General features: G+C 39.1%; 1 protein-coding gene across 1 annotated transcript in view; it reads left to right on the forward strand.

Annotated features, from left to right (window-relative positions):
• TRDN (triadin) overlaps positions 1 to 17,406 on the forward strand; it is a 209,809-nt gene that overhangs the window by 54,987 nt on the left and 137,416 nt on the right. The window contains exons 3-4 of the mRNA XM_019520213.1: positions 11,938 to 12,075; positions 13,901 to 13,930. Coding sequence (XP_019375758.1) covers positions 11,938 to 12,075; positions 13,901 to 13,930 — 168 coding nt within the window. The remainder of the gene's footprint in view (positions 1 to 11,937; positions 12,076 to 13,900; positions 13,931 to 17,406) is intronic.

Genomic DNA, 17,406 nt, shown 5'->3' on the forward strand with positions numbered 1-17,406 from the left:
CACCATAGATATGGATCCCTGGCTACCATAATCTCATATTGTTTGTTTTAAGATTAAAATAGCAAGTTTGTAGATTGTAAGGCTGTGGACAGACGTAACTCTGAATCATTCTAAAAGGGAAGGAGATATATCACTCAGGAGAATGAATCAGCTGAATCCTGTCTGTCTCTCCCTGCTCCCCAAGTTACTTAGATAAGGTTCTCAGCATGGCTTTTGACAGGTGAACAAGTGTACAAGAATTTTCAATCATGTTTAGAAATGTTTGCTAAAACATAATAGAAATACACACTTTCAAATTTTTCTCACATGAATAAAAGAGTAGGAAATGGAACACTGAGATCCCTGGTAATAAGTAAAATACTATATTTGGAACTGAGTTTTATAATTGTTTTAGGGTTATTAATACACATTATGCATTTCCAAACCATAAAGCTAAGTATGTATTTAAACAATGTGAATAACTAAATGTTAATATTGTTTTAATCAGTACAAAGAGATGAAATGTTACAAATGAATAATATGACTGATTAGTTTTCTGCATCCCTAATAATAACAAAAATCCAGTGACCAACCACAACTAACCAATAGAACCCAAGTTTGAACTCTGGGGAACCCAATGTTCAGAGAATTGATGATGCCTTATCTCTCCATGGGGAAAGCAAACCAAAACACCATCCCACCCACCACAAAATTATCCAAGGAATTTCACATAACAGAAGTGAGAAACTGACTCCCTGTATTTGGTTTTACAAGAGCAGAAACACAGACTATTCACTGTGAATTATTTTTTTAAAAATATAAATGAATAGAGAGGTGCCTAGAAAAATGCAGCACGGGGATATTCTTTCCAGTCTGTGCCAGTGGTGGATGTGCAGAATAGGTGAAGCTACGAAAGGTATCCCAATGCTGGGGATTGATAAGAAGCAACATGGATCCCACCTGTCAGAGGGGTTCCTCCTCTATGCCTTCCCCAGTATAATGACATAACATCTAGGTCCTGACTGTGCAGATGTTTACAGCTGTCAACTGCTGATTCTGAAAGATATGAAGCGAATATTTCCATGTATTTGTTTGCAATCACCTCTGTTTTACAATTTTCTGCTGTGTTACCTTAACCAGGATAATACATCAATTGTACTGTCAACATTATCCATGCAAGGAAAAAACCTCTGTATCTAACTTTCTGTATAATATAAAGAAAGCTATATAATATATAGTTTGCTATAAGATTAGGTCTGAAAGTTATTATATATTGGGGTTGTCTTCATGGGAAAGTTATGATATAAACTGAGGTGTTAATATCTCATTACATGGTTACAACTCCCTGTGTGGATTCTTATTTTAGTAGAAGAATACTTTTGTGGTTTAAAGTTACAACCTTTTCCTAACCTATACTAAACTAAACTAAGCAAGTTGCTGTTTTTTCACTACAAGAGCAGTAAACTGATGTAACTGTCTTGGAAAAACTGGTAGAGGGTTCCCATTTAAAGAAGGCCTTAGAATGTGAATTCAGTGGGAAGCTCTTGCTGAATACAGACAAAGTGAGATTTGTTGGGTTTCACCCTATTTGTAATTTAGCTTTAACAATTTAAATAATCTTGATGCTGCAGCCTTTCTGAGATAATTTTTATTCTGCCTTCAGGAATCAGTCCACATCATGAATGAGGAGCCAACATATTTCCAAGTTGTAGATTGGAACATATTTTGAGTTATGTGGGAGCTCCACAAATGCCCCCCTAAACCCACAAAACAGAATTCCTTCCCTTTTCTGTAACTTTGAAAACAGTCAAATTGATTTAAACCAAATTCAGGTTTAAAAAAGGACTGGCCCTCTGACATCTTATTTGCCATGTTTTACCCTGCAGCAAATTTTACAGCTGACTTATAAACTCTGGGAAAATGGAGTTTATATTGGAAACAATGACAGGCCATGAAGTACTGCAGCGCTAGCAACTACCACCATCATCCCAAAGGGCCTACCATGCAAGATGATAAATTGTGACTGACTTCATGAGGTCATGAAGTAAAAAATGTGGAATTTCAGAAACTGACTTGGATTAATAGGGAAGAACGTAATAAAATAAATGCATCCTGCATGCTTATATTGTTTCATAGAAATACAAAATGCAAATTAAATCTGAGGCCCATAAGGATAAATAGTATAGCAATAGTATAAGTCCTTGGCCTTCTGATAGTGAAGAAACCAGAAATAATTGACTGGGCTCAATCAAACATAATGTTTCTTTTTCTCAGTAATAGAATGTAAATATTTGTACCTTTTGTGAATGATTTTTTTACAGAATGTTTTAAACACATTTTTACTTTTTTATTGTATTCTCTTAAACCTGCAATGAACTGCGTTTCTTTTTGTCTTTACTGAATTCTGCTTTCTTTTTCATGACAGTACCTTTTCAGATATGGAATCCTTATTTCACTCCATAATGACTTTCTTTTGTCATGTGATACCCTGTAATGAACATTATGGTTAATGATGTTTCTTTTTTCTTTAATGGCTATTCCTTGGTTCATCCTGTTGCCATCCACTATAGCCACCTATTCACAACATTGTGATGATCCCTGTTTACCACCTGGTAAAAACATTCTGCCTGCAGTGATTCTGAATAAATGTGTGTGTTTGTGTCTGGTCTGCTTAACTAAGATAACAAAAGCATGGGATATAGCTGAGTGCCAGCCAGCAGTAACACAGTTTACTTGCTAACACCCAAATCTAGCTGAGTAAAATATCTGAAGTTAATTACAGTAGAATCCTCTTAACTTTCACGTTCAGGTCAATATATATGTCGATTAAGAGATTGCCCCAATCAGCATATTCCCAGGATTCTCTGATACGTTGAGACATTAATTTTTATTTATTCATGACCTCAAAAAATAAGCATTGTACAAATCCTTTAAAATGTGTTAAAACATTTAAGGCTAAGGAAAGATCCGAGTCCTTAGCAGACTATGGAAAACTGAAATTGAACAAAATATAAACCTTTAAACAACTGTAGGTAATATAGACGATTTCCTGTTCTAGCAAACTTTGAACAATTAGGGCCTTATCTGATTCCCACGGAAGCTAGTGGAACCATTTCAGTGGGTTTTGTATTATGTCCTAAAACCAGTTATCTGCTTTGTACTGTTTATGCTAAATACGTGTGCACAAAAGTGTGGATCCAGGAGGGTGAACTAGTGCACTGTATCCCACTTCCCCGCTAGTTGGCCATGGAGAGTTCCAATCTCAGCTTCCAGATGCATCCATGGTAAGCTCATTACATAGGCAAAGTGAGCTCTGTACCACTCCCACATCCTTATTACTGTCCTGGATCTGTTACTGCATGCACACATGTGCACACAAACATGCACGTACAAGTGCAGTAGCCCACTGTGACCCAGAACACTAGTACTTGAAGATACTTAGCATTTTGTCACTTTTGAATCCATTTCCAGGTTCTGACAAGTATCCCAATTAAGAAAACAAGTTTTGGGTAAATTAAGTAGATTCTACTGCAATGTAACTACATTTTTTTCTGCTTGCAATTCATTTTGGATGAAATGCTTTTGTCTGCTTTCATTTGAGGTTTCCTCTAAAGACCTGACCTTGGTATAATTACTGAGGGATCGTGGCAGAAGGGGCAAGTAATTTAACGAGAGAAGATTTATACTGTGAATTCTAGATTTCATATTTACATTTTAAATATCTATGAAATAGCATTTATGGGAAATGTAGCATACAAGGTTTTTTCACATCAGTTTTATACCAGTGTAATTCACTGATGCATCCCCAAGTTTTTTTTTCCTGACCCACATTGCTATAAATGTGAGGAAAATTAGGCTTGTAGATTAAGAACCTGAGCCATGAGGAATCATAAGTGGAATGTAGTTGAGTGTCAGGATTTCATAGATTTCATAGACATTAGGGCTGAAAGGGACCTCTTAAGATCACTGGGTCCATCCCCATGCCCCAGGGGCAGGAAGTCAGCTAGGGTCAAAGGATCCCAGCAAAATAGGCATCCAAATGTTTCTTAAAAGTGCCCAGAGTAGGTGCTTGCACTACCTCTGGGGGAAGTCTGTTCCAGGCCTCGGGGGCTTGGACAGTAAAAAAGTTTTTCCTTATGTCCAGCCTAAAATGGTCTTGCAGGAGTTTGTGACCATTGGACCTTGTCATACCTTGGGGTGCTCTGGTGAACAGTACTGGTAGAGGGTATATGTATTAAGCCTGCTGTATACAAAAAGGGTTGAGGTGGGGTGGGGGCATCTTTATTTTTTTTTCTTTTGGTTCTTACAACATTGGAGTCTAATCAGAACTTAAAGATTTCTTCGTAGACAGCTAGTGATCTTGTGAGCCTTAGACAAGGTGTGAGCTTTGAAGTCGAAATAATACTTTCTCTGTCATGTCAAACACCACATTTGACTAAAAGCTATCTTAGTTTTAAGATCACTAGAGTGAGGCTTTTATATTTTATCTAAGATGACAAATTCTACAAGTCTTCACATGATGTACCTTGTCATTATCAATGAATTAGATTATATCTCATAAATCCAACTTTACACCAGATAATTACCTTCATTTATAATTTCATGAAATACATTGTTGTCAAAACATATAATTGAAGAAAAACTCCACTGTCATTAAGTAAACCTTTTACATCAGTTGAAATATGTTAAATATGTTTGCATTTAAATACTTGAAAGTGAAAGGACTGATTTTAGTCTACAGTTTTTGGTATTGTTACTAAAATTGGAATAATGACTGAAGTAATTTGCACAGACAAATTAATCACTTTTTGGTGTGCTCTGTGCAGCTACAGACAGCGACACAAACTCTGAAATATAACCAGCTATGTTTAGGTTACTACTGAATGTTATATTATGCAAGTTGTATATTTAAAAATGCTATTGAACCTGGTATCAGTTTAGATAAGGAATAAGGGTTAATCTGTCCTCAGAACTTTGCCTAAAACTTTTATTACAGCCTTCTCATACTTTGAAGAAATTTTGAGGTCTTCAGCAAAGTGCTTTGGTACCCAAACATATACAGAGTAGATATATTGAGGGGTTTCTCAAAGTCCAGCACTGGTTGAAGAGCAAATAGGGTTTTCATCAACTTTGAAGTTTTATTATATAGTTTAACTGAGTTAATGCAAGAACCTTACAAGACACAAGTGCACTTTTCAAATCAATCAGAAGGGAAATTATAAACCAAAAAGAATTCAGAATTGAAGAAATGAGTTGGTTCCTATGGGCACAAGAGATAATTCTGTTCTCCTATTTTGGACCAAATTGCTATTTCTGCAACAATGATGCCAGAGAGCTACAAACAAAGCATTATAGTAATCCAGTTTGGATGTAATAAGCATGAAAACCAGTTTCTAAATCCATGGGGGGTTTTGTGGGATTTAATCCTTACAACTTTTCTTAAAGGATAAAAAAGCTATTTTAACCATATTTTAATGTGTTTATCAAGGAAAATCCAAACAAACTCCCAAATTTCTTAAAGATGTATAAAATAGGTATCAAAGAATTACTCCTAAAGAATTCAGTTGGGTTTTGGTTAGATAAGGCTTTACTGCAACATAATGTATAAAATCCTTCCGTTTGACTGGGATTAAGCTGCAGCCAGCTGGAAGTCATCCAATTTTAAACATCTGCAAAACATTTTTTTGCAAGTGAGAAACTGCCTGATTAGGGTCAGATCAAAAAAGATAGGTGAAACTTGCTATTATTCTCAGAGCTGTGAAAAAAATAAATGTAGAAACCAGTACAACTAAGTTTGCAATGAATTAGAAGGCCGTCTTCATTGCAGTAGCAAACAATAGACTCAAAGAACTAACTACCATGTATATTCGTGCTTGAGAAAACAGCCTTACAGAAACCTAGGTACATGAGTAATTCATGCATGTGAATAGTCTTACTGAACTGCAGTTAATCATGTATGTAACACTTTGCTCAGATCTAGGAACTCATAGGATCTGGATGAAATTGCACAAAGACTGAAAGAGAAATGAAATTAAAAGATACACAAAACTGTGATTTAAAGAAAGGGTAGAAAATAAAAAAAAATCCTCTACACTACTAATTGCATGCTCTCTTCAAACAAATTTTAGGTACAAATTTTGTTGTGTTCCAACTGACTAGATATTTTGGCTTTAAATTATGTAAAGAAAAGAATACATAGTGTTGTTTTAGTCTCAATTTGTGAAGTGTTCACTAAGCCAATATGAAGGGAAATTTCACAGTTGACATCTCTTTGACAACCTTTCTGATTCTGTAAAAACTCTATGAAGTTTAGAGTCAAGAGTCTAGCACTGGTGAATCTGATGAGTCTCAATGGTGTCTCTCATCCTAGCAGGTTTGGTGACTGATCACAATTGAGAGAGTAACACTTTCAAATTCACTTTGTTACCAACTCAGCTACTAAAACGGCTACCGTAACTTTTTGACCCCCATCTGAGATAACCATTGCTCTGAATATCTGAAGCAGAAGGGAGGAGCGTTCTAAATCCATATTTAGAGACTAAACAAGTGACCTGATTTTCAAAACAGCCAGCAATCTAGTAGTTCATATTGAAACCACTGGCTATTATTTATTATGTTATATTCCATGCAGGGAATAGACTTATGCCCATTAGAGAGATGAGGGAAACAGATGTCCATATATATTTAATGGTTAGTAATATATTTTATCACCTTATAATGAGTAAAAAAGCATATTGTTAGCATGTTTTTAAAGCACATTTTTTTGGTGTTTTGCTAAAGAGAGGAAAAGCCTGTACGTGATAGCAGAGGGCAGTTCATCCAGTTTGACTATATTAGGTTCCAGAAGTATTCTAATAAAATACCAATAGATTCTATCTTTCTTGATGAAAAGGAGACTTCTAAATAAAATAAAATTCCTAAACTGCTTCATGAGAATTTGCATTCTGTCAGTCATGCTCAGGAACGCAAGAAGCATACTAATTCACTGTACGTGGCCACCTTTCTCTGCATGTTCTCTGCATCTTCATCTCTGCTTTTCACACTGGATTGCTACTCATTCCTTTACTTCATGTGCATTTTGTTCTAATAGGAAAAAAGCAACTTGATATTGGAGAGGGTCAAGGGAAAGCTGAGAGCAAGGACCTTTTTACACTTCTTAGTATATCTGGCATAGTGTTTTGATTATATTAAAATGCATATTTGCTACTAAAATGGCTTTTAAAATGACAGAGAATGTAACAAAAGGTAAATAATTATTTCTGTAAATAGGAAGAATGGCCAGAATTGTGTCAAGAGCATCTACATGTAGTGCGAGCTATAGTGAAATGTGCAAGAGGGGATTGCACAAAATCTGATTTTGCAAATGTCATCAAAGTGTCTTCTTAAATTCTTCTCCCACCCCCTCCCCTTTCTTTTTACTTTTTTTAACTTGAAGCAGCATTTGTAGCTTCTTCTCAGTAGTAAAACTGAGACTTTTTGCCAAGCATCATTTAACATGCAATCTTCAAAAAGCATCTTGATGCCCATCTTGCGGGGGTCATCAGATCCCAGCAGTCTTTCCTGCCCAAGTGCAGGGGCACTGGACCCGATGATCTGTAAGGTCCCTTCCAGCCCCTGACAACTATAAAAATATGAAACATATATGCCATGTCCACATGAGCAGGGGCATGTTTGCAGCAGCACAAATAGCTGCACAAATTTGTGCTGCTACTTTGTGTTGCACCGCACGCCCCTGCTCATGTGGTTTGCAGCAGGACACAGCTGCAGGGGGGCTGGCTGGGGCCCAGGGTGCCTCAGTGCAGGTCTAGGCAGATGGTAGCCCCCACACTGAAGCATCCTGTGCCCCAGTCAACCAGGGAGCGACACTTGGAGATGGGAGAGCAGGCAGTTGAGGGCTGCCTGCTCCCCTATCTTTGTGTGCTGTGGAGCTCCTGCACTGAGGTATGTGGAAACAAGGGAGCAGCCAGCCCTGGGCTGCCTGCTGTCCTGTCTCAAGATACAGCGCATCCCAACTGGGGAGCTGGCTGGGGCGCAGGGTGCCTCAGTGTGGGAACTTCGAGCATAGAGACAGGAGAGTCTCTCTCCACTGCTAGCTCCCCCATCTCTACCTTTGTCCCAGCTTATTTTGGTGTGCTCTATCTTGCTTTTTTTCTCATGGTAGCAAATCCCAGTAGCAAATTTCCCCCCAGCACTGCGAACTAGCAGTTTAATGTGCAACATACACACAAACTGCATGTGCCTGCACATCTAGATCTGGTCATATAGTTTATTTCCACAGCATCATGCTTGCTATGAAGCTATTTTGAATTAAGGGCCAGAGCCTGATTCTAAATTGAGGGAAGGAGAGTTTACATTAATTTAGCTGTGTAAATTATATGTATTCAGTTAAAGATTTCTTTATACTACTAGGCTAGTGTTATCAGTGCAAATGGCAAGACACCACTACAGATGTTTGCCAAATTTCTGTGGATATTTTGCTTAAATAGAGACAGATAAGGTATGGGAGGGGGTTAAGAAAAAAAAAATCTAAGATGAGTACTAAGCATTTGAGAGAATTAGTTATTGTGATTCATTAAAAGAAAATCACTGGGTCTCAATGTAGGTGCAAACAGGTTTGGCAAACAAAGCAAATACTATGGAGAACTGTATAAGCTTAAAATGCCCTTTTAATTATTTAATTTGCCACAGAGTATAATACAGTTCAGTGCAAAATGCAGAGAGAGATTGCTAATGTCTGTACAACCACCTGATATATGTGTGACATATTGAATTTGTCTGTGAATGGCATCTTACAATGCAACACACGAATAAACAATCTAACCTTTTTTCTACTCAAATTTATAGACTCAAAATTATACAAAGTTCCCCTGGGCTTTTATGTGACATGTTTTAGATTAATTCACTAGTAACAAGCTTATTGTATCAGAAAAAAATGAGGTAGCTTATTTCCAGAGCTTTGTACACTTGGTGGGAGCACTACTAGAAAATAACTTCCTATTGTTGCCAGCAGAAAAGTTGTTTCAAACCAGCACTTTGCCTATCTTGTAACCTGTATGTTCATGTGCATCTGATTTCTGATTGCTGATAAGGTTTGTGCTTCTGAATCACGAATGCTGCATTTAGAAATGGTGGTAAACAGGTTTGTATTTAATTATAATTATGAAAATATTTATAAAATAAAATTAAATGTTAAAGAGATGGTGGTAAACAGGGATATGGTACCCAGCTTGCCATAATAGGAATCAATGATGATGTGTCTAATTAACTTGAAAAGAGCAGAAGCAGGCCTATGATTTCAGAGGGACATAACAATCCCATCTATAATTTACCTTCAACTGTGTCAAGTAAAACACAGAAAAGAATGCCAGACAGAGAGAGAAATCATTTAGCTTGTCCTTTCATTAGAAGTATGGAGGACAAGTACCTGAGCTGAATTTCTGTCCATCTAAAATGTAAAGGGCTATACTTCTGCTGACACAGCAGATTTTAAGTAAATCTAAAACACTTTGTCTCTTTCTTAAAAAGTGCTTTGATATGGATAATAAGCTAATGCAAGTTTGCTGGAGAGACTAAGGGCTTGTCTGTCTGGGGAAATCAGTGCATAGTAAATGAGCAGATTAATTCACAGTGCACTAACTACACCAGTTCCACAGTTGGGTCCTCCAGGGCTAAGTACAGACAGTCAAAAAGCCTGAGGCTGAATCGATTTGGTCTTTGCAGGTTAGTCTAAACTGCAGCGATTAAATTGAGAAACAACTGGACACACATTTACTTTTTATTCAGGGAATGCAGCCACATGCCTGCAGCCACATGGCTCAGGCCAGAAGGTAGGAAATCCTGGTGCATGGCTTTCTGTCATATAGCCAGCATGGGTTGTGTGTTCACTTCCTCTTCCTCTTCCTGCTACCCCTGAGATCTCTGGGATTTGCGGTCCAGAATCACAGCAATGATGATGTGTCTGACTTGAAAAGAACAGAAGCAGGCCTAGGATTTCAGATGGACATAATAATCCCATCTATGATTTACTTTCAGGGTTGCTCATCACTTTCTGTTCCTACTTCCAGGTGCCTCTGGGATTTGTAGTCCACAGTTGCAGCCAACAGTAACTTTCAGTAAGGTTAGGGGGTAGAACAGCTCTGTACTCAGGAGAAGATGGGTTTAACCCTCCTCCCTGGCCCCTGGCCCCAGACCCCAGCCAGGGTTTGCCTGTGGGGGCAGTCCCTGCCTCCCACCAACCACCGCTTCTCTGCTGAAGCAGACAGCACATTTCAGCCCAGGGTTACAAAGCATGCTGGGATGCCGGGGGACTCTGATTTAACTTAAACCAAGAAGGGGTCTGGGACAGAAGTTTCACAAATTGTTTGGATCCAAATCAGTTAAACCTTGTTGAATGTAGTATCAGACTTATCTTAAACCAGTTTCAGCCATGTTGAAACTGGGTTATGTGCACTTAACTTCTAAGTTTAAACCAGTTTCTGATCACTTAAGTCAGTTTATGTGTAACTTCTGTCCCTAGCCCAGGTGTTCAACGTGTGTTCTTAGTGCCACAAACTTACTTTGCTACACAGCATTGCTCTCAAATATGACATGCTTCTGCACACATGTTAACCTTCTGATTGGGCACAGTCTAATTGCATTTGGGCAGTAGTGGGGTGGGTGCAAGTGACAGTGCCATTCAGTCCACTTTGTCCATCTCAAAGATGCAGCAACATTGCTTTTGGTTGAAAACAAAGGGGTGGCAGTGAGTGCATGGCAGGGTGATGTATTTAGAGGCCCTGCTGGTGGGCATGGTAAGTTTATCTTCTAGACTGCCAAACATTTCTCAAATAGAATATTATGTGAAATTGCTAGTATCTTGTAAATTCCTATCCCACCTTCCCAAGGACAAAAATCCTCTATAGAAAAGTTTAATATAAGAGTCTGTTATAAGTCCTCTGTGTGTGTGTGTGTGTGTGTGTGTGTGTATGTGTGTGTGTGTGTGTACACATGCAGGAGCTATGTACATTTGGGATTTTCTAAATGTTCATTCATTCATTACAGGCACATATATCTGTTCCTGTGCTCTCCCTGGGAATGATTCACTGTGTCTACACTGTTGCTAAGGCCCAGCAATTTCCTGAACAGTGTCAGACTAAGGCAGAAGCCTTGAGAGGATGTATGAAGTGAAGTCTGGGACAGATGCAGCAATGAATTAGACAAAATAACAGATTATTCTAAGACTGAAGCACTTGAGAGGAAGGCTATAGACTGGAGACTGCGGGGAAGACAAAAGTCTGTCTCCTAGGGTCTGTGTCTGAGCAAGGGTTTGGGCTGAAAGGAAGAGAAACTGAGAGGACAAATATTTGGTGGAACCAAATCCAAATTTATTCTGAAACCACCAAGGCACCAGAAGAGGGGTATGACTTGTGACAGTGTAAAGAGGCTGAGCTAGGGCCTTGTTACATGGTAATTTGGGGTAGCTCCTGGAGCATTTAAAATGTGAATTAGCACCTGATACTGAACCTCAAAGCCAGGTAAGATGTCCCAAGAACAGGATGGGGGAAGCAGAGGAGCCCCTGGGGGGAGGGAGGAAGCCCCAAAGAGGGTGGGGATTCTTCCTTTTCAGTCCTCCAGGCCCCTGGTAGCCTGAAGTGTGACTGCTCCAACCAAACTGAAGGTAGCACTAACACTGAGCAACATTTGTGTGGCTTACAGTGTAAAGCGTAACAAGGCCCTTCTTTACCAAGGTCTGAGCCACTCTGGTAATTGCACACATTGCCTGAAAATTATTTATGACCTAACATTTCACAGGAAGGAAAGTTTCAACTTTAAACTTCTGAGCAAAAATCATTAATATTCAGGAGCTCCGCTTTTGTTTAATAAATTAGCATAATTTGTGTTGTACATAAACAAATAAAACAGAATAACTTTAACCTCCGGATTAATCTCTCTTCAAATATCTTTTGTTTTAACCATCAGGAAAATCTGTTAACAAGCTCAGCAAAGAACCACTGCGAATCGTTTATGAGACTATGGAAGAATCCACAGATTGGATCTATGGCTTTATTTCTTTTCTGACTGACATCATATGGAATGATGATGATGACAGTGATGAAGGTATTTGTGATATGCAGATTTGTGTAACTGCTCTAACTGCTGCTTTACATGGATTATGTTGGTTTATTCAATTTTTAAACTCATAGTCAAAAAGGTAGGACAAAACAAAAACTGAACACTCTTACTAATACAGCACCAACCACATACAACAATCAGTAAATTGGTCTCTCTGTTACCTTTCATCTTGTATTTAATGTCTTATTACAGAGAAGATGTCAGAATTACATATTACCATTAGTGTGTCTCAACGTAAAGAATGCTAATTTATAAAAGACTTCAAAGCCACAATAGAAACACATACCAGCATGCAGCACCTATTAGAGTACAACATTTCTCTTGAGTCTGTAAGTATGGAAGCATCTGAAGAACAGAGTTAAAATATATAAGCAATACAGGAGACAGCTTAGAACCCTTTTTGAGGAGGGGGCTATTTAGCTCTTTAATGGGACAGAAGAGGAACTTAGTTTGGTTTGTTTAAAATTATGGTTTTGCTATTTTGCTAGCATGTATCAACTGACGGACTCATCAAATAAGCAAAACCAAACATCCAGCAGATGAAGTCTAATTTTACAGTTGTAAAAGAGCCATGTTTCTTCATAGTCAATTTTCAGTATAAGTGTGTATAATAGTGGTGGATGGCTACTTCATGTTATAGTTATCATTTTGTATGCTTACTTGAAATCAAGCACAATGATCATAGCACTGATGTTTTCATTTCGTATCCATAGGCTTCATATGGCATTTCACCACAACCAAAAAGGTTAAGATCTAACACGAATTGAAACTGAATTGTTCACTTACTTTATTTATAATCCAGAAGTAGCTCCCATTTTCTACCACAGCTTATATTTAGTGCTGTTCTTTAGATCCTTCCCTCTTTACAGATTTCATGGGCTTTCCCATTACCACTGAATATAGATACTAAGACCTGTATCAATATGTTTGCCTTTGACTTGGGGACTCTATTCTTAGATGTGATTTACAACCAGTGTAAGGCCAATTGCCACTAAGAAACAAAAAGGACATAATGTTGCTCCTTTGCTTAACTAGTGAATTTTTTCACTCTGTTTTTTTTCACAGGAGGCTTGGGAGATGCTCAGCCATCTCAGCTTCCATTTTCTCAGACAGAAGCATAGTCAGCAGCTCTTAAGAGTTGCAAGAGGGACTTTGCATCTCACCTAAGCTTTTAAAATGTCATGTGTATGGAACAATTCTGGTGTGAGCAACTTCCATCCCATAGGACTTCTATACACTCTAGTTGAGAGTAGTGCTGAACTCTTCTTTGCTATGCTTAATGCCATTTCATACATAGAGCTAAGGCATCATCAGCCCTGTAGTTGATTGTTCCTGCTCACAGTGAAGTCAATAGAACTTTTGCTGTTGACTTCACTGAAAGTATGAAAGTATTATTAGGCTTCTTTTCCTTCTGAATGTTGCAAGTGTTGATTCGAAATTAAAAACTGGACCAATTCTTTGTGGCTAATTAAAACGGAATCCTTGTGCCCATTTTTAATATGGTAATAAGTGTACAACTAAAGTTTGTGTCAGTACATGTTTATGTGTTTCAAATAAGACTGTAAAGAACATTTTGGAAGTTTTGTTTTGGTAACATTTAAAGTTTTCATAGTATCCTCTTGAAAGTCTACACAGAAGCAGAAATGCATAAGCCCAAAATCTCAGAAAAGAGCTCTAGTTATTCAGTATGTTACAAACATAAAGTTTGAATGCATATGAAAATTAAAATAAATCTGCATGGGAAAAAATATTGTCAGTGCTTTATTATGCCACTTGTTATCTGAGTATCATTTTTTCTGTCTTGGTTTAGGTGAAGTGGAACCGCCATTGAAAAAAAAAGGTGTGTTATTTGCATGTTTATAACGGATAAATGCTTTGATATATTATGTATGTGTTAGGAAGAAATTACTGAGCTTATTCAACTGCTTCTGTCTCTCATAATGTGTCATTCAATTAATAGCAATTCGTGCATTTATATCAAAATTATTTAATGGACAAACTAAAATAAGTTTGCAGCATTTGTTGTTGCTGTGGGGAGAAGTTTTAATTTTTTCATTATTATACTGCAAATCTGAAAAATCTGAATAAACTGACAGCATTACTACAGTATCGTAATATATGTGTGTGCGCATGTGTGTGTATATATACATACAGGAAACCCTCACTGTTCATGGGTTTGTCATTTGCTGTTTCAAATATTCGTGAATGCTGAGCCTGCTTCTTAAATACACTTAAAGGAAGTCCTCGGGAGCTCCGCGCTTGCCACTGCTGGGCTCCCACCATTGCCACTGGGCTCCCACTGCTGCTGCCGCACTCTTGCCATCACCAGAGCAGCCGTGCCCTCCCCCGCAGCTGCTGAGGGCGCTGAGTTCATGAACGCAGTGTCTTATTCACGGATTTCCCCATTCATGGGGGATACAAGAATGTATCCCCTGCGAATGGCGAGGGTTGCCTGTATATATAATATCTTCCATATCTGTTTATGTAAGTCTGATTAATGTCAGCTTGAGTTACATACTCATCTCAGAAGAACAGACCCACCTTAAGAAGCAGCTATTATATAAAAATATTCATCATTTGCCTTATGTTATGTTAGAAGCCTAAAGCTTCTATTTCTTTTTTAAAAAATGATTAAGTTGGTATAAGATTTTTATAGAGAACAGGGATGAAACATATAGAATTGTAATATAAATCTCCCTAAATATGAATATTGGCATTCAGGAACTTAAAACTTAAATTCACCTTCTTTTACAAGGAAAGGAAGACTTGGGATACTGGTATTAGTCATTTTATATTTCTAGTGCATTCTTCCTAGCTGAGCACACATTAATGTTAATAACAAAAGTTTTCATCTTCTGACTACATGATAGGCAGAAGTGTGGTGAATTCCTTTAGTGCCCACGGTGGGGGTGGGGTATGCCCAACCACTTTATAAGTCAGAAGGGGAAGGGAAGTCTTACTTGCCGGGGGTCTCTGTATACTGAAGGCAGCTGATACTTTTGCTGCTATTGCTGCCACTGCCATGGCTGATATGGTAGCAGTGTCATCTCAGGCAGCAGCAGTCTCATGGTGCAGGCTCCCTGGGAGCTGTGCCTCAGGCTCCATTTGCTTCCCCATCCCCCAATATGCTGTTGGGTACAGCAGTGTTTCCCAACCTTTTCCAGCCCAAGGCACACTTACATTAATAAAATTTTTCTGCAGCACACCAGTTAAGACATTCCCCATCCTAATACCCATTGTAACTCATTCCCATGGCAAAATTCTGTGGCACACCTGTTCGTTTCTGACAGCACACTTTTATGCCATGGCACACTGGTTGGGAAATGCTGGGGTACTGGGCTACTTCTGCCGTGGTGGAGACTCCCTCATGGTGGGAGCACTGTTCTGCTCACCCCACTTGACTACCTCTCCACAGATACACTGCTGGGAACAGTGCAGGGCTGCCCATGCCATGCCATGGCAAAGTCTTCTGGGGAGCAGTGATGCTTGCACACCCCCATAGTCGGCTTCCAAGGCTGATGCCCCACTTTCCCCCTTACCGCCCAGTTACATTACTAGAGATAGAAATTTGGTATCACCATGTTCCTAATAGACAAATGTCCATATTACAGAAACTTAGGGCCAGGTTTCCTTAAGTTAATTGGAGCAACCCTCTCTTCCCCCCAGTGATGGTAGTTTTTTCAGCAGCCTCAGCAGAGAAGGCAAGGACTGAATGGGCTTGCAGAACAGGACTTTCCACTCATATGTAATGGTGGCCCCTTCATGTCAAAACAAAGGCAAAGTAGTAGGCAATGTGGGGAAATTTCTTTCCATATGATTTGTTAGTAGGATTTTCAAAAGTGCTGTGTAGTGGTCTTATTCTTCTCCTATTACCTCTGTTGCTGATTTTCAAAGGATGCAAATTAGGCTTTGACACACATCTTCCCTTTATCCTTCACCATATATTGCCTGAATATCACTGCAGCAAACAGAAGTCAATGTTTGGGTTCTGTTGCAACAAACAGAACCCAACTCATAGATGAAAATGAATGAAGATGAATATAAGCAAGACAGAGCCTAGGCCAGTGGGCAAAAGAAAGCATTTTGAAGAATTTGTAGTGAATATGTAGCTTGAATCAATGCAGTCCATAGTTTGATGTGCTGCTAAACAATTAATTTATGCTAAGGGCTGATTCCCCACACAATGTATGGTGCAAATTTGATTTGTAGAAGGCAGCAAATTAAGCACAGAAGTGCCTAAACTAGCTTATAACTCATTAGATCTTCGGGGACAAACTCCATCCCTCTCAAGTGTCCAATTCTGAGCTTCAGGGGAGATTCCTGTTAGCATTCATGACTGTGAGCTTTTCTGGAGTTAGGTCCCAAACCAGGTCAAGTCTTTCCCACCTAATCCCTTCCCCCTCCCTTGTTCTGATAGTAGAGCAGTTGTGGTTAGAACAGCCACTTAGGACATAGGGAACACAAATTGAAAGCCTTCTTTCTCTGCCTGATTTGGAGCAGGAATTTGAAGCAGTGCTACCTATCTCCCAGGCGATTGCTGTTACCACTGGACTATTGAAGGGATACTTTGTCCTCAAGAGGCTCAGTGCTTGCTATCTAAAAGAGCATGAGAGAAAAAGGACACGGTCAGCAACTCTGCTTCCTGGGCTCAGTTAAACTTCCTGGGTTCAATGAAAGGGAAGTTCATCTCTATACCAGATAGAGCTTTCTTGAGGGGTGGTCTGAGACAGTAGAACTGACTTACAGGATATGTAAAGACCATACCTGATCTACGATTGCACATGTTTATGCCATGCAATCAGTGTGTGCACACATTCACTGGTGCCAGGAGCCAGGCCAGGAACCTGATATAAATCAAGGTAAGACTGGGGGGAGACTAGCACATCTTTGTGGGGGGGGATTGGGGAAGGCTGGCAGGTCTTTGGGGGAGAAGGGGCATGTTTTGTCTGATCTAACCACGCTAAACATCTGTATAGATCAGCACTTAGATTGACCTAACACTGGCTAGGTTCATTTAAGTATAACATCTGCACAAACCCACAGGGGCTAAGTACTCTCACAGACCTCATGATCTTCCACTTTGAATGTAAGGTGAATTCTTAAATTGTGCCTTCTCTACGTACATAGATGGATCCAGAAAGTTGAAAAGCAGGGTATGGAAATAGCAACTAGAGTTGCTGGGATAGCTGCTTTCAGCCCCCTTTGACACTAGGGCAGTCAGATCATGCTGCAGGAGCAGCAGAAAAGCCAGGGACCTTTTCAATAACAGTCCCCAGGTACTGTTCCTGTGGTTTGGACTCCTCAGGGGACCCAATC

Source organism: Gavialis gangeticus, unplaced genomic scaffold (assembly GCF_001723915.1).
Source record: "Gavialis gangeticus isolate Ggan-Ray unplaced genomic scaffold, GavGan_comp1, whole genome shotgun sequence".
NCBI classification, from domain to species: domain Eukaryota; kingdom Metazoa; phylum Chordata; order Crocodylia; family Gavialidae; genus Gavialis; species Gavialis gangeticus.